Below are 23,726 nucleotides of genomic sequence, written 5' to 3'. Positions count from 1 at the left end.
ATACCATTTACAGTAGCCCCCAAGAAGATAAAATACTTAGGAATAAATCTTACTGAGAGGTAAAAAACCTGTACAAAGAGAACTACAAGACAGTACTGCAAGAAACCAAAAGAGACCTATATAAGTGGAAAAACATACCTTGCTCATGGATAGGAAGACTTAACATTGTAAAAATGTCTGTTCTACCAAAAGCCATCTATAGATACAATGCAATTCCCATCCAAATTCCAACGACATTTTTTAAAGACATGGAGAAACAAATCACCAACTTCATATGGAAGGGAAAGAGGCCCCGGATAAGTAAAGCATTACTGAAAAAGAAGAAAGTTGAGAGGCCTTACTCTACCTGATTTTAGAACCTATTTATACAGCCAGAGTAGTCAAAACAGCCTGTTACTGGTACAACAACAGATAGACGATCGGAACAGAATTGAGAATCCAGACATCACTCCATTCACATATGAGCTGCTGATATTTGAAAAAGGCTCAAAGTCAGTTACATGGGGAAAAGACAGTCTTTTCAACAAATGGTGCTGCCATAACTGGATATCCATCTGCATAAAAAAGAAGCAAGACCCATACCTCACACCATGCAGGAAAACTAACTTAAAATGGATCAAAGACCTAAATATAAAATTTAAAATGATAAAGATCATGGAAGAAAGAATAGTGACAAAGCTAGGAGCCCTAATACATGGCATAAACGGTATACAAAACATTACTAACAATGCAGAAGAGAAACCAGATAACTGGGAGCTCCTAAAAATGAAACACCTATGCGCATCCAGAGACTTCATCAAAAGAGTAAAAAGATTATCTACAGACTGGGAAAAAGTTTTTAGCTACGACATTTCTGATCAGCGTCTGATCTCTAAAATCTACATGATACTGCAAAACCTCAACTACAAAAAGACAAATAATCCGATTAAAAAATGGGCACAGAATATGATCAGGCCCTTCACTAAAGAAGACACTGCGGTAGCTAACAGATACGTGAGAAAAATGCTCACAATCATTAGCCATTTGAGGCTTGCAAATCTAAACTACAATGAGATTCTATCTTACTCCAACAAGGCTGGAATTAATCCAAAAAACACAAAAGGATAAATGTTGGAGAGGCTGTGGAGAATTGGAACACTTATACACTGCTGGTGGGAATGTCAAATGGTACAACCACTTTGGAAATCGATTTGGGGCTTCCTTAAAAAACTTGAAATAGAACTACCATACGATCCAGCAATCCCACTCCTTAGAATATATCCTGGAGAAATAAGAGCCTTTACACGAACAGATATATGCACACCCATGTTCACTGCAGCACTGTTTACAATACCAAAAAGATGGAAGCAACCAAGCTGCCCATCAATGGATGAATGGATATATAAACTATGGTATATGCACACAATGGAATATTATGCATCAATAAAGAACAATGATGAATCTGTGAAACGTTTCATAACATGGAGGAATCTAGAAGTCATGCTGAGTTAAATTAGTCAGCTGCAAAAGGACTAAAACTGTATAAGACCACTATTATAAGAACTCAAGACAGTTTAAACAGAGAAGAGAATATTCTGTGATGCTTACAAGAGGGGGAGAGAGGGAGAAAGGGAAAGGGGTTTTCACTAATTAGATAGTAGATAAGAACTATTTTAGGTGAAGAGAAAGATAAAACACAATACAGGAGAAGTCAGCACAACTGGACTAAACCAAAAGCAAAGATGTTTCCTGAATAAACTGAATGCTTCAAAGGCCAGCATAGCAGGGGTGGAGGTTTGGGGACCATGCTTTCAGGGGACATCTAAGTCAACTGGCATAATAAAATCTATTAAGAAAACATTCTGCATCCCACTTTGGAGAGTGGCGTCTGGGGTCTTAAACACTGGCAAGCGGCCATCTAAGATGCATCAATTTGTCTCAATCCACCTGGAGCAAAGGAGAATGGAGAACACCGAAGACACAAGGTAATTATGAGTCCAAGAGGCAGAAAGGCCCAGATAAAGCAGAGGCTACGTTAGCCTGACTGCGGAAGAACTAGATGGTGCCCGGCTACAGCTGATGACTGTCCTGATAGGGAACAAAACAGAGAACCCCCGAGGGAGCAGCAGAGCAGCAGGATGCAGACCCCAAATTCTTGAAAAAAAACCAGACTTAATGGTCTGGCTGAGACCAGAATGACCCTGGAGGTCATGGTCCTCAGACCTTCCGTTAGCCCAAGGTAGAAACCCATTCCCAAAGCCAACTCTTCAGACAGGGATTGGACTGGACTACGGGATAGACAATGATACCCATCAAGAATGAGCTTCTTGGATCAGGTAGACATATAAGATCATGTTGGCATTTCCTGTCTGAAGGAGAGATGAGAGGGTAGAGGGGTCAGAAGCTGGCCAAATGGACAGGAAAAGAGAGAGTGGAGGGAAGGAGTGTGCTGTCTCATCAGGGGGAGAGCAATTAAGAGTATATAGCAAGGTGTTTATAATTTTTTTTTTATGATAGTCTGACCTGGTTTGTAAACTTTCACTTAAAGCACACACACACAAAAAAGTCTTCTGCTACTATCTGAACATTTTTCATTTATCTGAAATTCAAGTTTAATGGGGTGTCGTGATTTTATTTGGCAACCTTACTTATAATATGACTCTCATACTATAATGACCTGCTGTATAAGGCAAATCTTGGACCACATCAATGTAAAGATTTAATTGATTTCAGACATATGTATAAGCTAGGGAGCAGCTATATTACTCTCTGACATAAATACAAAGAAGGAAAATAGTTTGTGTCTGGGTTTTGCCAAAAACGTGCTTCAGGTCCATGACAGCTCATAATGAAGAATAACATGTACTGCCCTTCTGCCTCCCTACCCCACCTAGGGATCATCCAAATTACCTCAAAATATACAGAATTTCATAAATAGAATTGAATCTCCACCTTCACCCTCTCATCCTCAACAGTTGCCCAGTTCAAACTTGCAGATAGGCACGACAATAAGCTATAAATTTAAAGAGTTTGCATATTTTAGTACTTTTATCTATTTCTTAGTTTTTATGACAACTCATTTTGTTTCAGTACCAACTAAATTCTATTGTAAAGTAGCTTGGTAGTAATGAAATACAATGTTTTTCATTTATTTACAAATTTCCTTTAAATTAAGCTTCTATAGTAAAACTATGATCTTTCAGTCAAACACTAATTTTTTCCTGCAAACAGGATTTGAAATTTGTCATTTGCCAAAGTTGCTTTAGTATAGTCAGTATTTCCTTCTAAAATAGTTTACATATATATACATTTATATATATAAATAAACTATTGTACACACATACACACACATCTCTTAATGTTAAAATCACTATTTTTATCTCGGAGAACAAGTTAATGGTTCTTCCATATAGAGTTTTTGATTCTTTTCCACAGGTTCTCTAAGAAAAACTTCTTACCTTTTTTATCTTTAAATAGTCCTGTCTTTGAAGATGCTTAGGGATCCAAAGATATGAATTCTAAGGTTTATTTCAACCATATAGGATGATATCACTATGTTGAATTAATTTTTAAATGCATGAAAAGGAAATGCATCAATAAAATTTTAAAAAAGCATTTAAAATGTTACCAATTCACATAAAAATTATAACTTTTTTGATTTTATTCAAGTATCATATTCATCTTGAAAATTGCTCAGATGTGTTCTCAAAATAAATCAGGAAAATAGACACTATAGCAGGATGATGTCAGAGAGATAGAACAGAATGAAGGTTGACAAACCTCAAGCTGTAATTGGTTTAAATGGTGGTAACCATGGAAACTGCTCTCTTAACATCAGTGGCCCAAATTCAGCATTAGATGGTGCTATGAAAAACCCAGTATGTCTTTCAAAATACTCATCCTCTGTTTTTAGGGCATATGAGCAATGCCTAATACACTGCTCTCATAGGTATTTCCTCTAGTACTATAAATGGCACACATACCATGACATATCAAAAACTTCCAGCAAAATTTTCTAGCACCACTTGTATTTCCTTGGAATGAAACATCACACTACATCATCTACTACAAAGCAATAAAAGTTGGGAAAAATTTTTGGCAGGAATAATTATGCTTTTATACTGAGAGTTCTCTCCTCCAGAATTAAAGGATTAGTACAAAGTGACAGAAAGGAGGTAGAAAGGAGACGGACTAATATAGATTGAATGTTCACTCAATATTAGATGCTGCATTTTCTTTAAAAAAATAGTCACACCTACCCTGTGCCAGGTGCATTATGTATTTTATTTTCAGTGTTTACAACAACACTAAGGCAGAGATCATTATCTTAAATTTTACTGAAGCATCCATAATGTATAGTACTCTCTTTCCAGTGGAATTAAATAACTTGCCCAAGTTCACGTAGCTATTACTTGCCAGAGCTGGGATGTAAACTCACGCCTATCTCATTCTACAGACCATGCTCTTCCCGCAGCAGCTCTACACCGAATGTTTCCCAATTCACACAACTATTGAGTGGTGGAGCCAGGACTCAAACCCACATCAGTCTGACTCCAGAATCTGTGCACTCTGTTCACTATACTATGCTGTTTCTCAGTAATGAAAAGAGGTACTCTTTCTGGTCATAACATACACTTACCACTGAAAGTTTACTTCCCTTCTTAGGCAATTCCTTATTAGCTTTTGCTAACAAGTAAATATGATTGATACTTACTTAAAAAGTTTATAGGATGAAACAAATGGGCTGATTATTGCATTTATAGTACCAATAGGAAAGCAGTCATGATACAAGGGAAAAAGTGAAAAAAATATAATTGTAGTCATTATATTAATAATAATCACTAATATAGCACATGCTCTTTGCCAAGCACTGCTCTAAGTTCTTTAGTTATACTAAGTTATTTATAAACACAACAAACTTATGAGGTAGGTACTATTATTATTCTCATATAATCAGAGATAAAGAAATAGATACAAAGAGGCTAAGTCATTTCCCTAAGGTCACACAGCTCTAAGTGGCAGAGCTGGAATCTGAATTCACATGATATGGCTCCACATTCCATGTTCTTAACAACTAGGCTATTGGGTCTCTCTCTGTAGAAAGATCTGGAAGGATTATTTAAAAAAAAGAAAAAAGCGAACTCATCCTGTTCACAAGATTACCAACTGGGTGTATTTCCATTATGTTATTTGTCAATTGATTTCTTGAATATTGACTTTGCCAATCTGCTTAGAAAGTGTCTGTTCGAGTGCCTGCTTTCAAGGCTTTGGGGTGTATACCTTGGATTCACTTTTTAAGACTTGGTTCCTGACCTCTTCCCAGTTCCAAAGCAGAGTATGTCAGCTATTAAGCACACCTGGGAGAGCAGGAGTCAGAATGATGAAAAAAAGATATCTCAGATAGATGTATTTTGATTAGAAACAAAACAAAATGAAACACAGGTGTAACTAAAGGTACAGTTTGCATTTGAACTCTTTTTGTTTTAAAACAAAAAAGTCATGTTTTTCTATTCTCCTTGAGAATAGCAACATGACAAGGATGTCCTTTATGACTACTCTTACTTAACATTGTGCTGGAAGTCCGAGCTAGAGCAATAAGGCAACAAAAAGAAATATAGGGCATCCAAATTGGTAATGAAGAAGTAAAACTGACCCAATTTACGGATGATATGATGGAAACTCTGGTGGCGTAGTAGTTACTATACATAGAAAGTCTAAAAGACTCTACAAGAAAACTACCAGAATTAATAGAAAGATTCTGCACGGTAGCAGAATACAAGATAAACATACAAAAATCAGTTGAATTCCTATACACAAATAAAGAGAACGGTGAAAAGGAAATCAGGAAAACAATACTATTTATAATAGCTCTTAAAAAAAAAATACTTAGGAATAAATCTAACCAGGGATGTAAAAGATCCATACAAAGAAAAATACAAAACATTACTGCAAGAAACCAAATAAAACCTACATAAATGGAAAAATTACAATGCTCACGGATAAGCAGACTCAACATTGTGGAAAACCAATTCTACCCAAAGCAATTTACAAATACAATGCAATCCCAATCCAAATACCAACAACATTCTTTAAAGAGATGACAAAACTAATCGTTAACTTTATATGGAAAGGGAAAGGGCCCCAGATAAGTAAAGCACTATTGGAGAAGAAAAATAAAGTAGGAGAGGACTCACACTACCTCACATCAGAACCTTCTGTACAGCTATAGTAGTCAAAATAGCCTGGTACTGGTACAATGACAGACACATTGACCAATGGAACAGAATTGAGAATCCAGATGTAAATCCATCCACCTACAGTCACCTGATCTTTGACAAGGGACCAAAGTCCATCACATGGGGAAAAGACAGTCTTTGTAGTCCTGGTAAAACTGGATTTTTTCCAGCTGCAAAAAATGAAGCAGGACCCATACTTCACACCACACACAAAAACTAATTCAAAATGGATCAAAGACCTAAATATAAAACCAAAAACTATAAAGATCTTAGAAGAAAAAATAGGATCAATGCTAGAGGCCCTAATACATGGCATTAGCAGGATACGAACCACAACTAACAAAACACAAACTCCAGAAGATAAACTAGATAACTGGGATCTTCTAAAAATTAAACATATATGCTCACCAAAGACTAAAAAGAGAACCTACAGACTGGGAAAAAATTTTGGCTATTGCAAATCTGACAAAGGTTTAATTTCTAAAAGCTATAAGAAAATCCAACACCTCTACAATAAAAAGACAGATAATCCAATTAAAAAATGGGCAAAGGAAATGAACAGACTCTTCACCAAAGAAGACATTCAAATAGCTGATAGACACATCAGGAAATACTCGCAATCACTAACCATCAGAGAAATGCAAATAAAAGCCACAATGAGATACCATCTCACCCCTGCATTAATGGCAAGAATCAAAAAAACAGAAAATAACAAATGTTGGCGAGGTTGCCGAGAGATAGGAACTTTTATGCACTGCTGACGGGAATGCAAATGGTACAACCATTTTGGAAAATGATATGGCACTTCCTTAGAAAGCTAGAAATAGAAATACCATATGATCCAGTAATCCCGTTCCTAGGAACATATCCTAGAGAAATAAGAGCCATCACAAGAATAGACATATGGACACCCATGTTCACTGCAGCATTGTTCACAATAGCAAAAAGATGGAAATAACCTAGATGCCCATGAATAGATGAATGGAGAAACGAAGTATGGTACATACACACAATGGAGTACTACACAATGATAGAGAACAATAACGAATCTGCAAGGAATCTCACAACATGGTTGAATGTGGATGGCATTATGTTGAGTGAAATAAGTCAATCAAAAAGAACAAATATTGCATGAGACCACTACTATAAAAACTCACGAAAATGTTTACACACAAAAAGAAACAATCTTTGATGGTAACGAGGGGAGGAGTGGGAATGGAAAAACACTAAATAGAGAAGAGATAAGTGGTAACTTTGGTGAGGGTAAGACAATACACAATACTGGGGAATCCAGCACAACTTGTACAAGGCAAGGTCATGGAAGCTCCATAGACACACTCAAACACCCTGGGGGACTGAATTGCTAGGCTGAGGGCTGTGGGGACCATGGTCTCAAGGAACATCTAGGTCAATTGGCATAACATAGTTTATAAAGAAAATGTTCTACATTCTACTTTGGTGAGTAGTATCTGGTGTCTTAAAAGCCTATGAGCAGCCATCTAAGATAATCCACTGGTCTCACCCCTTCAGGAGTAAGGGAGAATGAAGAAAACTAAAGACACAAGGGAAAGATTAATCCAAAGGACTAATGGACCACAACTACCACAGCCTCCAGGAGACTGAGTTCAGTACAACTAGATGGTGCCTGGCTACCACCACTAACTGCTCTGGCAGGGATCACAACAGAGGGTCTTGGACAGAGCTGGAGAAAAACGTAAAACAAGCTTCTAACACACAAAAAAGGTCAGACTTACTGGCCTGACAGAGACTGGAGAAACCCTGAAAGTATGGCCCCCAGAAACCCTTTTAGCTCAGTAATGAAGTCAGTTCTGAGGTTCACCCTCAGGCCAAAGATTGACAGGCCCACAAAACAAAGTAAGACAAAAGAGGCACACTAGCCCAGGGGCAAGGACTAGAAGGCAGGAGGGGACAGGAAAGCTGGTAACGGGGAACCCAAGGTTGAGAAGGGAAAGTGTTGACATGTCATGGGGTTGTTAACCAATGTCATAAAACAATGTATGTACTAACTGTTTAATAAGAAGCTAGTTTGTTCTGTAAACCTTCATCTCAAGTACAATTAAAAAAAAGAAGAAGAAGAGAGTCATGTTTTTCTTATAAACTTTTTTCTTCTCCAATGGGAATATTTAGTGACCAAATAGATGAAGAGCCAGGATAATGGCACTAAGGATCAAAGCAATTCATATCAATTAAAGGCATACTATTTTCAAAAGTAAATACAGTTTACCTTTTTAAATAGTTTTAACAAACATATAGTCTTGCCTTGTGATTTCAGAAATAATACATTTGTTTAATGGACAGCAGAGCTACTACCAATCCACTTATACAATATGAAAACAGATTTCTTCACCAGTGCTTAATTGGAGCACTCAAATGTTGTATGAAACTGGAAAGGGATTAAATTTGTTGACTTGCAAATGCACAATCGGCATTCCTAAGAATTTTTAGAAGTGACTGGAAAAATTCCTTTAATCCTAATCAATCATCCTCCGTTCACTTTGACAAGCTGGGAATAATAGGAAAACATCTGTAGGTTACAGACAGTCTTCTTATTGTGTGAAACTAGGACAAAAGAAAGGTAGCTTAATTTTCATAAAGAATCTCCCAGAAAGAAATAAGAAATAAACTACTATTTGCTCATATAAAAATTACTTATTTTAATTCTCAGTTTGATTAGTTAGAAAGCTGATAGTGATACTTTTAATTTTGGGGGTAGGGGAAGAGGAACAAGAAATTTTAAGTCCAAGACAATTTTTGTTATTATTTTCCCAAAAATGATTTTTAACTACAGAGAGTTGGTGCAGTATCAGGTGCAGATGATCCACTAAATATAAGAACCAGGTTAGGAAGCAGACCTCTCATTCTTCTTGAGAGTACTTAATAAATATGTAATCTTAAAGTACTTTTCTTCTGTTCTTTGTATTCAGGCAAATACATCTTTTGGATAACTTTACATGTGTTTACCATTAGCAGTCACTTATGCCTGTCTGAAAATATGGGGAACAGCAATAGAATCAACAGAAGGGATAGAGCCAACAAAATAATGTGAACAAAGCACAGTTTTTAAACCTAAAAAACATTGTTTCTGTAAAAATGCATAGTTTTTTATTCTTCCACAGATTTTGTTACATCCGAGGTAACCACGTTATCTTTTTAACTACAGCATCAAACCTTAGACTACACTTGTTATCCATATTCCTACACTTCAGTGTTCAACTCCTAAATCTACCAACTCCTGACCTGTGATACCCTGTCTAGCTTAATTTACCATCCTGCATTGCATGATGCAGAATTTCCCTGGAGTGTGATTTGTTCTCCTAAGAGGATGGTATTTCTTTAACTCAGCCTGTCAAATTGTTAGCAAGCAGCTATAGCCAGGAAGGAGGAAAGTTTCATTGCAGTTACAGTTTCGTATAACCATTTGTTGTTGTTGCTAGCTGACTCCGTCCGACTCATGGTGACCCCAAGTGTGCAGAGTAGACTTGCTCCATAGGGTTTTCAAGGCTGTAGCTTTTCAGAAGCGGATTGCCAGGCCTCACTTCTGAGGTGTCTCTGAGTGGTTTGAACCACCAACCTTTTGGTCAGTAGTCCACAGATTCTCCAACACCTTCCCAGAGGCCTTCATAAGCTGAAGATAAACAGGCCTACCTAAGCAAAATGCTAAAGAAGGCAAGTATGTGACTGCCCCCAGGCATTCTTTTCTGTGCTCTTTTACCCTTTGGGTGGCATCACTTTCCCTGTAAGATGAAACTAAACTGCAATAAACTAGTATGACGCAGTTTTGTATCTACAATGCTGGACCAGTTGAAGAGGCAATATGCAGAAGAGAGAATACAGAGAGGGATGATAAGGTCAAAGTAGAAGAGATTCTGGAGTGTTGGGTCATTATCTTTTGCAAAGGCTTTAAAGATTGTCTCTTTACTTTACAGTCAAATTTCATTTAATGATTCCATTTATTTAGAACTATACCTGGTAAATCGGAGAAGAGAAGAATGCACTCATTAAAGCCATTAGCCAAAAGCCGGTCCCGCAGCTGTTGAAGAATTGCTACTCCAATACAGAATGGGAAAGAAGAATTCCCAAGTAGTAAGGTGTCCCAGAGGTGAAAAATTTTGTGTAGTGGAAATACATCTGTAAAATGACAAAATTAACTAATAAAAATTAAAAAAAAACAAATAAAAATTAGAACAGAAACACCATGTTTTACTAGACACATGGCTATTACCTGATGGTAAAAACTGTAACTGAAGAACAAATAATACCATTCTGTTTTATAAAATGTTTATTTGTCTTTGTAGAAATTCATTGCTTCCTAAGGCATCTTAAAGAATAGGTAATCAGACTGGCCAAATAGATGACATTTCTAACTTCATTATCAATCTTGGCATAGTTGCTCCATTCATTATATTTCTCCCCCAAATTTTCCAGGTTACTTTATTCTCATAAATTTACTTTCCTAGATGAACTTTAGTATTGCTTTAGGCCCACTATTACTACATTTTCACTATACAGTCTAAATAGCTGCTTTATTAGATTGCTACCAAAAAATTCTATTGATAATTTTCTATTTTTTCCAACTTTTTTTTTCATCTAATGATATACTACTGTAGATATCTTTCAAGGCCAATCCATACAGATCTACTTCAAATATTATATTTCATGTACCATGTGTACATATTTAAGCAACGACGTCTACTATAGCTATATTGATATTTGTACTGAATAAAGTATTACATGTTCACAAAAATCTGCTTAATTTCTAGGGAAATCCTACTTTAGAAAATGACAACAGAATTAGTTCTGGGAGAATCTCTAAAAATTAAGCCTCATTTGCTGGAAAAGCTACCCTCCAAAACTTCATGTAAATACTATACCAAATATTAATTTCTTTTTCAATGGAAAGCAGAGATTATATGAATGTCATGACATACAGGTTTTCATCCTAAAGAATTCTCTTTTTGATTTTCAGAGGTCAGAATAATTGAAATTCTTTTTTACCCAAAATTTTTTTTATATGTTAGAATTACACAAAGATGCTTATCAAGTCTGCTGAGTATTATTGTAAATATAATCTACTGGGGCAGAATGGAGCTGTCTTTTTGCTAACATAATATCGAAAGGGAAGGAAAATGATACTTACGGGTAAACATGGTGAGAAACCAAGGGATGGCATAAAGCTATGAGTGGAAAAAGAAAGGAACAGAGGGGATGGATAAAGGGGAAATAAAAAAAGATAATTAGAATGATTACCAGTAAACTGAATGGTGAACAAAAAAGTTCAACTTTCTGTTCCACTCCATTAATAAAAAAAAAAAAATAGATAATTATAGTTACTACCACAAATACTGTATTATATAATGATATCTACCTACATTATAAATGTTATAGAAAACTCTTGTGCTAGGGTTTATTCCACAGAATGTCTTTATTTCCTTTACAGCAACACTCAAGATCATGGCTAATCAAAATGCAATACCAACATGTTAATATCAAGGGTGTACTTTTCAGGTTTTATTAAAAAAAAAAAAAAAAGGTTCTCATCAATGTTGAGGTACTATTGTTGAGTATTTTTGAGATTGATGAGGCATTTGAAAAACGTTTCAAAATGCCTCACAAAATGTTTAAAAATGTATCACAAAAAGGTGTTACAAAGCATTATCCTTTCTGGTATAACTTTCTCAGTTAACAGGAGACTTTATAGTAGACGAAAAGTAGTTTAAGATCTATGAGTAGAATCATTTGGTTCTCTAGCTCAATGACAATTTTATTTTCTTAAGTTTACTGTCTGGGAAATGTGTGTGTGTGTGTGCGAGTGTGCACATATTCATACATACTTTCAATTAATTTTGAGATTCTGAAAGTGAAAAATCATTCTTAATTTCTAAAAATAATGTAAAATCTCCTTTGTTAGTAGCAAGTGTCAAAAATCAACAGTAATTTATAGAAAGATATGAAAAAGCACCAATTTTATGGTACTTTTGAGTTAATACAGTTTACTATTAAATGAAGAACTTTGTTCCACCTATACGGCTTAAATAGTCTCTCAGCACCTATCAATTATGAATTTTGTGTTTGCATTGTGCACAACGAAGTATGTTATCAAAATGCCAGTCAAGAGCTATATAAGCATAAACATATAGTTCATTAAAAAAATCTAAGTACTGAATGTGAAATAAAGTCCAATGCTCTCTATAATCATCATTTATATATGCTGACATATAGACAGTTCTTCCTAGTGACATTATAAGTGTGAAAAGTGAGAATAGAAAGGTATGTGTTTTCACTATGAAGACTATGGGTTGTAGAAAACATAAAATATGAACTCTTTAGCCTAACTTAAGTTTAAAAATAAGCCAGCAGAGATTCGTTTCATCACTACGATTAATCTTTTCTTTCTTTTAAGGACATAACATCAATTATATCATTCTCTACATTTGGCTCAAAGCCAATTATTTGTCTTCAGAAATCTTTTCAGAATTTCTTCAACAACTATGTCACCGTCTCCTTTTCCATACTAATTTCTGTAATTATTAACTTCATCAGTCTCTATGGAGAAATTTTACTTCTGACAAAGATAAAGTAACAGGGATAGGATTTACCCTCCCACCTGAAATGCCTATAAAAATCAGATGGAATATATGAAACAATGTGCAGATTTTAGACCTGAAAACAGTGCAGACAGTAATGCCTGAGAGAAAGAAAACAATCACCCAGTTTAAAGTGTGAAAAAAGTTTCTAGGACTCAGCACACGAGAGGACAGTCCCAGCTAGAGTACGATAGCCACCCTGAGCTGAGGAGACTGAGCTGGGAGTCTGGGGAGGCCAAAGTGGCTAGAATTAGCTGGTACAGCACTGGAGAGGAAAAGAGCTATACTAAGAGAAAGCTCCAGAGAGCTGCAGAGGATTCCCATTGAATCTTTGCTGAGCACTGAAGAACACATACGTCTGAGGAAACTACACAAGGCTAGAGAAGAAAATAAAGAAATAAACACACACACATACACCTGAAGGGATTGGAAAGAAAAATTACTAGGGCTTACACAATGCCAGGAATAGTTCATCCTCCCGGTATTCAGAAACAAAACAAAACAGAACAAGCCTGTAATAAATAAGGCACTGGGTAGGGTACTCAGAAGGGTGCTGCTTTACTAATAGGGCAAAATCATGCCCCAAAATTATACTTCTCTGGTCCCACTTAAGGAGCCCTGGTAGTGCAGTGGTTAAGTGCTCAACTGCTAACTGAAAGGTTGGTGGTTTGAACCAACTAGCCGCTCCACAGGAGAAAGATGTGGCAATCTGTATCCGTAAAGATTACAGCCTTGGAAACCCTATAGGGCAGTTCTACTCTATCCTGTACAGCTGCTATGAGTTAGAATCAATTCGATAGAAATGGGCTAATGTTTTGGTTCCCATTTAATAAACCTTTAAGTAAACCTTGAAACTATCAAACTATTTCCAAGCAATTTAACTACATCCCCACATAAAGGTCAAGAATATTTACAGGAATATAAATGTACACAGCATACAACAGTTAAACTTCGCAATGAATGGAATCCAATAAAAAATTGCCAGCAATGAAAGTAAAAGAAAGAAATTATCTATATTGGGGAGAAAAATCAATCAATCAAAACCAACACAGAAGTGATACAAATATTCGTAACAGTAGACAAGGACATTAAAACACTTATTATACTATATTCCATATGTTTAAGAAGCTAAGGAATGATTGAACATGTCAAGTAGAGACAAAAGCAGATATAGAAAAAGACCAAAATCAAATTTATAGAGATGAAAAGTACAATGTTTGAGGCAAAAAATACACTGTTTGGGACTAACAATGGATTAGACATAACAGAAGAAAAGATTAGTGAACTTAAAACAGCAATAGAAAATATCTAAAACAAAAAGAGCCGGGGGAGAACAGTATCAGTGAACTGTGGGACAATTTCAAGTGGTGTAATTGGAAACCATAAAATAGAGGAGCTTGAAAGGGGACAGAAAAAATATCTGAAGAAATCATGGCTAAACATTTTCCAATTTTGACTAAAACTACATGAATCTCAAGAATCCCAAGCACAAAAACTGTGAGGAAAACTACATACATCAAGGCATATCATATTCAAGTTTCTCAAAACTTGTGGAAAAGGGAAAATACTAACTGTAGCCAGAGGAAAAAAACACATTCTATGAGAGAAGAATAACAGCAGCTTTCTTGTGGAAAATAGTGCATATCAAAAAGAGTGGAGTAACATTTTTAAGTACTAAGAGAAAAAAAAAGTCTAGAATTGTGTACACAACCAAAATAATTTTTTAAAACAAAAATAAAGATTCCTTCAGACACACAGAAGTTAAAGAATTCATCACCAGCAATCCTGCATTACAAGAAATGTTGAAGGAATTCCTCCAGGCAGAAGAAAAATGGTGCCAGGTGGAAATCTGCATGTACAGAGAGGAATGAAGAAACCAAGAAAGTGTAAATACATAATAGACATCATTTTTTAAAAAACACTTCTTTAAAAATAATTGACTCTTTAAAGCAAAAATAATAATTTATTGTGGGGCTTACATGTAGGAGCAAAATGTAGGACAAAAATAAAACAAATGCAGTTTTTGTGTGCTGTCGAGTCCATTTAGACTCATAGCCCTATAGGACAGAGTAGAACTGCCCTATAAAGTTTCCTAAGCTGAAATCTTTATGGAAGCAGATGGTCAGGTGTTTTCTCCCAGGGAGCCTCCGGTGGGTTCAAACTGTCAGCCATTTGGTTAGCAGCAGATTACTTAACCACTGTGACATCAAGTCTTCTGAAAAACGCTAAGAGAGGGAAATGGAAGTATAGTTTTGTAAACTACTTACCATGTTTTTATGCAAATAACATGAGCCTTCTATGTCTGTTTGCTAACCACTCCCTCCCTCTGTGAGGTATTTTCAGAAGCCTGCTAGGCCAATTTTTTCTACTTGTTGCTGCAAAAAAAATTAGCATAGCACACTTACAAAAATCCCTCAGGGAGGGGGAGTGGTTGGCAAACATACATAGAAGATGAGCATTATTTCCAGAAAAAGACAGTATGCTAAATGTGAAATGTGAATAATATTACTTAAAAGTAGACTTTGATAAGCTAAAGAATACAGTATAAACCAGAGTTTCTTAATCTCAGCACTACTGACATTTTGAGTTGGATAATTCTTTGTTGTGGGGAGCTGTCCTTTACATTGTAGGATGCTTTGTAGTGTCCCTGGTCTCTACCTTCTAGATGACAGTAGCACTCCCCAAGTTGTAACAAAATGTCTCCAGATATTGCTAAATGTCTTCTGGGAGGCAAAATTGTCCCTGGTGGAGGAACACTGTATAAATTATAAAGAAACCACTAAGAAAACACAACAAAGAGTTATAGCTAATATACCAACAAAGACAATAAAAAAGAATCATAGAGAAAAAACAAAAAAACCCTCAATCTAAAGGGGGAAAAAAGCCCAAAAAACTGCCATAAAGTAATTCCAACTTATGGTAAATCCGTATGTGTCAGAGTAGAACTGTGTTCCAAAGGGTTTGCAGAGAAAAAGGACAAAAACAAAAACAAAAAAACAAAGAACTGATAGGAAATACAGAACAAAAATATCAAGATGGTAGATTTAAAACTAACCATATCAGTAATAACAATGTCAAGTAAACACAATTAAAAGACAGAGATTGTCAGATTGGTTAAAAAACAAGGAACAACTACTATATGCTGCCTACGAGAAACTCACTTAAAATATAAAGATGTACATAGGGAAAACATTAAAGAACTGAAAAGATAAACATGCTAACACAAATCGAAAGAAAGCTGGAGTGGCTATGTTAATAGGCAAAATAGGTTTCAGTGCAAAGATATTACTAGGGATAAAACTCATTGCTGCTGAGTCAACTCTGACTCATTGCAACCCTACAGGACAGAGTAGAATTGCCCCACAGGGTTTCCAAGGAGAGGCTGGTGGATTCAAACTGCCGACCTTTGGGTCAGCAGCCAATCTCTTAGTCACTGAATCACCAGGGATCCAGGGATAAATAAAGTCATTTCATAATGATAAACAGTTCAGCTCATCAAGAGGACATATTAATCCTAAATGTTTATGTACCTAATAATATTCCTGCGAAGCAAAAATGAATAGAATTGAAAGATGAAATAAAGAAAACCACAATAATCGTTGGATATTTTAATACCTCTTCCTCAAAATAGAATAAGCAGAAAAAAAATCAATAAGGATACAGGCTTAAACAACACTATCAACCAACCTGACCTAACTGATAGTTATGAAACGGTCCATTCAATCACAGAATACACATTATTTTAAAAGACACATTTACCAAGAAAGAACATATTCTGGAACATAGTGTCAATAATTAAAAAGGATTCATATCATATAAAGTATATTCTATGATCATAAACTAATCAGAATTTAGTAAGACATCTGGAAAATCCCCAATTATTTAAAAACTAAACAATATACTTCTAACATTACCCATGAGTCAAAGAAGAAATAAAGAATTTAGAAAGTATTTTGACCTGAATGAAAATAAAAATTACAACACATCAAAAATTTTAGGACATAGCTAAAGCAGTACCTGGAGAAAAATTGATATTTAGAGTACTAAATACTTAGAAAAGAAGAAATATCTCATATCAATGATCTCAGCTTCTATTGAGAAAATAGAATAAGGGCAAATAAAAGCAAAAGTAAAAAGAAAGGAAATAATAAAGACAACAGTAGACATCAATGAAATAGAAAACAGAAAAATTATAGAAAAAAATCAATGAAACCAATAGTTGATACTTAACAAATGCTTGTAGAATCTCTTCTGAGATCCAAGATTATATTTTTAATAGTCTATCAGATATTGCCATATAGATGCCTCACTCCCAAAACCAAACCCATTGCTGTTGAGTGGATTCCAACTCATAGTGACCCTACAGGACAGAACAGAATGGCCCCATAGGGTTTCCCAGGCTGTAATCTTGATGGAAGCAGGCTGCCACACCTTTCTCTTGCAGAGTCACTGAGTGGGTTTGAACTCCCGACCTTTCAGTTAGCAGCCAAGCACTTAACCACTGTACCACCAGGTCTCCTTGGATGTCTCACTAACATCTCCAATTCAACGTATTTAAAACTAACATGGTCACTCCTAAATTACCCCTTCTTGCGACCATAAGCATTATTCCTGTCACTCAGGCTCAAAAATCTTCTAATTTAAAGACATTTCCTATCAAGGCCTATAGATGTTATTTCTACAACATTTCTTCTCGTCTTTCTTATTTTATTCATTTATACTAAACAGCCTTGTTTTGGTTTTCATTCCTTCTTGCATAGACTATTAAAAATGTTCCATAGTTGTTCTCCCAGCTTTCAATTTCAATCTGTTCTAATCTTTTCTTTAGCCAAATTGATCTTTCTAGAAATGTAACTATGATGACATCATTTCCCTGCTTTAACATGTCAATGGTTTTCCAAATTGCAAAGCAAATTAAGTATAAACTTCTTAAGCATTTTAAGGCTATTGTGAATTAGTGAAAGAAGCCAAGCACCTGGAGTCAAAAAATCTGCATTTGAGTCTCAGCTCTGCCAATTACTGATACTGTGCCTTGGGCAAGTCAGTTAACATCTATGAATTCCAAATTCTTTGCTTCTGAAAAAGGGAAATTAGCATCTGTCTTAACTATGTCACAGAGATACTATAAGGATAAAATCACATAAGTCAAAGTACTTCGAAAACAGTAGCATGCTATGCAAACTTAAGGTAGTTTTATTACTATTACTAATATCGACATAAGAAATAAGGCATTAGGTTACATTTCTATGTGTCTCCCTACACATATTCTACTACAGTCAAGATAGAAAATTTACAGTGATCTGCACACACACACACTGCTTTTCTATTAATGTGCTTTTGTCTTTTCTTCTTTGAATGTTCTTTTCCCACTATATCCCTTAATCAAAGCTCTTTAAGTTTTTTTCAAAGCCTGCCTCAAATATAGTTTCTTCTACTAAGTTTTTTGGATTTTTCTTATTATACCTATCCCACTATGTTTTGTATCACATCATATCAGATATTATAATTGAATTACATACAATTTTATAGTAATTATAAATTACATTATAATTACTGTATCATTGTATTTGTATTGTAATTAACTAAAGGAATGTTTGTAATTCTTTCATTTTACTCATGCTTTCATTCATTCATTCACTCAGCATGAAACGCTTTGTGCCAGACACCAGGTTTCCCACTATAGCGGACGAGTCAGACATGAACAGATGCTTATGGCGCTTTACAGTTAAGTACTATAATAAAGTTTCTAGCATAGGGTAATGGCAGCAAAGATAAAAGAGCTTATGATCGTTTCTACCATCTTCTCTGCAGAAAGATGATAATATTCTTGGGGTAAATGTTAGTGTACGTGTTTATTCATTAATTCAATAAATATTTACTGCCTCTCTAACACATGCCAAGACTGTGTTAAGTGATAGGATATAGTAGTGAAGAAAGCATAGTTCCAGCCTGTTAAGGAGCTTGTAAAAGTTCAGTAAGAGTGGTAGCTGTTCATGAAATATTCTCTTGATCCACTCCAATCAGGTTTTTACCTCCACATCACCATTAAAACTGCTCTTCCCTTTGTCATCAATGATTTCCATGTTTTTTAATTTAATCACCAATTCTCAGGCCATTGCAATCATTCTTTATCAACCAACAGCGTTCCTCACTTATGGACATGGTTAGATTTAAAAGATCAAGTTGTCATGCAAAAATCAACACTATGTGAAAATGGAAGATGACCACATCAGACCATAAAATATTACACGGGACACATATGTCCCTCTGGACTCGAGATGGAAAATGTAGGTGGGGTGTGATGTCCCACTGATCATAAAAGGGTTACTGCCAGATGTACATTGTTAATGCACAAAATAGTCAGATAGTGGATTTTTTACTACTGCCGTAAATGCAAAATGTTGGATAACAAAACACTTGATACGTGAGGAGTAGGTATACTTTCATACCTCCTCAAAATACATTGCCTCCCACTTGGCTTTCGAGACAACACACTTATCTAGTTTTCTTACCTTTCTGACTGCTCTTTCTTTATCTCTTTTGTTGGTTCCTCTTCATCTCCCTGACTTTTAATTATTGAAGTGCCCTTAGTTCAGCCCTTGGATCTTTCCTCTTTTTCTCCAAGCACATAATGTGAGAACTTCCACATTTATATCTCCATCTCAGATCTCTCTGAATTCCAAACTCGTATGTCCAACTGCCTACTTGACATCTCCACCTGTATGTCTAACAGATATACATAATATGTACCAAACAGTTCCTAAGACTTCCACCAAAACCTGTGCCTCCAGGTATAGTCCTCCGAATCTCAATTAAGAGCAACTCCAGCCTTTCAATTGATCAGGTCAAAAATTCTAGTCATTTTTCATTCCTCTCTTTCTCACACGCTCTCTACATTGCCACATGCAGTCCTGCTGGCTCTACTTTCAAAGTATACCCAGAATATGAAAAGTTCTCACCAACCTCTCTGCTAATATCCTGATTCAAGACACCATCACTTCTTGCCTAGATTATTGGAATAGTTCCATGATTGGTCTTCTAGAGTCTATTCTTGCCCTTCCCTGGGTTTCTTCCAGCACAGCAGCCAAAGTGATCTTGTTCAAGTGTTTAGGTCAGATCATGTCACTCCTCTGCTCAAAAGCATCCACTGGCTTTCCACAACTGAAAATAAAAGCCCATGTCCTTTGATCTACTTGTTGTTGGTAGGTGCCATTGAATTGATTTTGCCTCATAAGACTCTGTAATCTGGCTTTCCGTTACCTCTTTAACCTCAGTTCCTCAGTCACTGTGCTTCAGTCACATTTGCTTCCTGGCTATTCCTTCAACATCCTCATCATTCTTCAACCTCATGGCCAGGCACTTGCTGTTGCTTCTGTTTGGAATCCTCTTTCCCTAATTTCCTTAAGATGTTTACTCAAAAGTAACCTTTTCGTGAGGCTTTCCCTGAATCCTATGTAAAAATTTAATTTCTCCACCTGAGCATTTAACACCTTCATTCCTGCTTTCCTTTGTTTTCTCTTTAAAACCTATCATGAGCTATCATATCACATAACCCAAACCTGTTGCTATCAAGACAATTCCAACTTCTAGCGACCCTACAGGACAGAGTAAAATTGCCCCTTACAGTTTCCAAGGAGCACCTGGTGGATTCAAACTGCTGACCTTTTGGTTAGCAGCCATAGCTCTTAACCACTATGCCACCAGGGTTTCCAACATATCACACAGTATTATTTATCTTCTTTGTTGTCTATCCTCTACTAGAATGCAAACTCAGTCAGGGCAGTGATTTTGTCTTTTCTTTTTTTTCACTTGATGTATCGAAGGCCTAGAAAAATGCCTGGCACATAGTAGGTACTCAAATATTTGCTGAAAGGATGAGTGAAATAAACAACAAAAATAACTGAAAGGATAGACTAAATAGATACAAAGAGTCATGAAACAGATAAAGCGAGATTCAATACTTTCTCGTGAAGTTTCCACAAATATGAAATAATGACAAAATCAATCTTCTATGTTTAGCTTATTTAGAAAATGCTTCATATTAAATAGTGCGAAGTATTAAAAGAACGCTAAATGAGATTTTGTTATATGCCTATATTTTGATAACCATTATGAAAAAATGCTATTAAAAATAAGTGAAACAGAAGTATATTCTAAGAATACATGAAAAGTAATGATTGACTAAAGTTGAATAAAATTCCTTAACATAATACAGGAAAACTCCTAGGTGCTCATAAAAGGAGCTCTGGTGGTGCAATAGTTAACTGCTTGGCTGCTAACAGAAAAGGGCAGCATTTGAACATACCAGAGGCTCCACAGTGGAGAAGACCTGGTGATCTATCCTCATAAAGATTACAGCCTAGGAAACCTTAGGGGACAATTCTATTCTGTCGTATAGGGCCGTTCTGAGTCAGAATCGACTCAATGGCACACAGCAGGTGCTTATAAGCACTAGTCACCTCTTTCCAACTAAATTAAGATCAGGTAAATAAATAGGCAACATAGTTTGGAATGCCTGTTGTTTATTCTTTCTATGTTTTTCCCTTTTAAAATCTTAATTGATATTTTAATCCTAAATAACTGTTCATAATATTGATAATATTTCATAATACTATCCGATATACGAAAAAGACAGCAAAATGAAGTAATTTTGACTCTAAGCCAGGTTTTAGTTTTTAAAAACAGTAATTAAAATAAAATATGTGATTAAAGTATAAAAATATATAAAATTAGTTGCGTTAAGTTACAGATATTATTAGCTATTTCCTGATTTAAAGTTGGAAACAGAAATCCAATGAAAAGAAATCATATATTCTTTAACTGTTTTGTCCAGATCATGAAATCATGTACACTCGATTTGACCTTTAGTCTGTTAAGAGTCAGCTAAGTAAATACTGCCCCCTAGCAATCTCAAGAAAAAACAGTAATATTTAGAATTTTACGATGTCTTTTCACATGGTCTAGTAATGTCATGTTTATAACTATCAACAGGAAAAACAAAGAGAAGGGATAGATTAAACAAGGAATCATGGAACAGAAAAAGCAAGATTCAATACTTTCTTGCGAAGTTTCAACATTGACAAAATTAGTTAATCTTTTTTGGTTAACTTATTTAGAAAATCCTTTATATTAAATAGTGGGGCCCATTAAGTTGATTTTGAAGAGCAAAATACTATGGTTTAAAAATTTGCAAATGTAAAAAAATAAATTAATTAAAAAACACCTGAAAAAGGACATATGTGTCATAATATAAACTGTCAATGAATCCCACTTTACATTTATGGTCTGTCAAATGATTTTTATCAAATGGGCTTTTTATTTACAAACATATTGATACCAAAACCAAACCCAGTGCCGCCGAGTCGATTCTGACTCATAGCGACCCTACAGGACAGAGTAGAACTACCCCAAAGAGTTTCCAAGGAGCACCTGGTGGATTCGAACTGCTGACCCTTGGTTAGCAGCCACAGAACTTAACCAGTATACCACCAGGATTTCCACATATTGATACATATATCAATAAATATATAGGAGCCCCTTCTAATAGATTCCTTAATCCATCTTCTTATGAGCATACTATATTTTCTATTTACCTCAAGTTAGAATTATTTTTACAATTAAACTACTAGAAGACTACTCTGTAAAATACATATAGTGACCATTACTTTGATTCCTTGCCATGGTTGTCTTCATTGTGGAAATGTACATCTAACCATTCAAGTAAAAGATTTTGAAAACAGTACGGCCATCCTATAATTTCTGAAAACTTCGAAGATCTGGAGTTTGTGATTTGGTAAAGTTACACGTCTCTTTGGACCTTTAGGGTTGTTGTGAAGACTAGTTAACAGATCTAAATCATCTGGTAGGGCATATGACATATATCAGGCACAACTACAGGAGTTACAATTACCATACTTAATAAATATCCTGAAGCTCCTATAATAAAAAAAATGTTTTTAACAATTCAAAGTGAGGTAACCTCATGAGCCATACATGTTTTGTTGAAATAAAATGAAGAACGGAAGGTATAAAAGTGAGAATCCTACGCACTATGAACTGTAGGTGCTACTTTTACAGGTTGAAGTTGACGCTTTTGAGGCAAGGCATAAGCTACGATGACTAAGGTTTTACTGGCTCTTACGATCAGTGCTCCTCAATCCCATCTCAGTTACTTTGAGTTCCCCAAATTTCAAATATTTCTACATAAAAATCTTTCTTCTTCTACTCTCCAAATTCTTCCACAAGATCCTTTATTTTGTCTATCTTCCTCTTACTATCCTCTCGCTTATTTTACCAACTATGGTCCTCTTAGGGCTACGTAGAGTATAAGGTAGGTTGATAGACTGATGGATTTTAATTGTAATAGAGTACAAAAGTTCATTGATACGATTTAGATTGCACATTGACCTAACCTTTAAGAAACTACCGCTTAGTTCAAAATGCTTTTTGCATAGCATACATCATTTTAAGTCAGATTTTTTTCATATACTTCAACAAAACAATATATTGTAACAGACTGAATGCAGAAACAGATATGAAAATCCAGCTTCCATCTATTAAGCTATTACAAAATGAAAGACAATATCACTCTTCTCATTTTTTGTTTTGAAATAGTTATTTTTCATAAAAATGTTATTTTTGGTTAACATGCAATAGATCTGCTACTGTTATTTCTAAATGAATTAATACATATTTTTAAAATGTATCAGTAAATACTGACATAATCCATATAAACAAAAAATCTCTGGGGCCCTAAACAGCTTTTAAGAGTGTAAAGGGTCTCTGAGACCAAAAATTTTGAGAACTGCTATATTATGCTGTATTTCTTTTCACATGTCTCTCAATCAGTATAACGATACATTAGATTGGATATATAGTGGGAGGATTCAAGTGAATTTACCAAGTC

General features: G+C 35.3%; 1 protein-coding gene across 1 annotated transcript in view; it reads right to left on the bottom strand.

Annotated features, from left to right (window-relative positions):
- Positions 1-23,726, bottom strand: part of TBCK (TBC1 domain containing kinase) — a 272,075-nt gene that overhangs the window by 120,436 nt on the left and 127,913 nt on the right. The window contains exons 21-22 of the mRNA XM_049885573.1: positions 11,374-11,410; positions 10,203-10,364 (exon numbers count right to left, since the gene is read on the bottom strand). Coding sequence (XP_049741530.1) covers positions 10,203-10,364; positions 11,374-11,410 — 199 coding nt within the window. The remainder of the gene's footprint in view (positions 1-10,202; positions 10,365-11,373; positions 11,411-23,726) is intronic.

This window comes from Elephas maximus, chromosome 5, assembly GCF_024166365.1.
Source record: "Elephas maximus indicus isolate mEleMax1 chromosome 5, mEleMax1 primary haplotype, whole genome shotgun sequence".
In the NCBI taxonomy this organism is placed as follows: Eukaryota; Metazoa; Chordata; class Mammalia; order Proboscidea; family Elephantidae; genus Elephas; species Elephas maximus.
The sequence above is the reverse complement of the archived record's forward strand: the minus strand, read 5'-3'. Positions and strand labels throughout refer to the sequence as shown.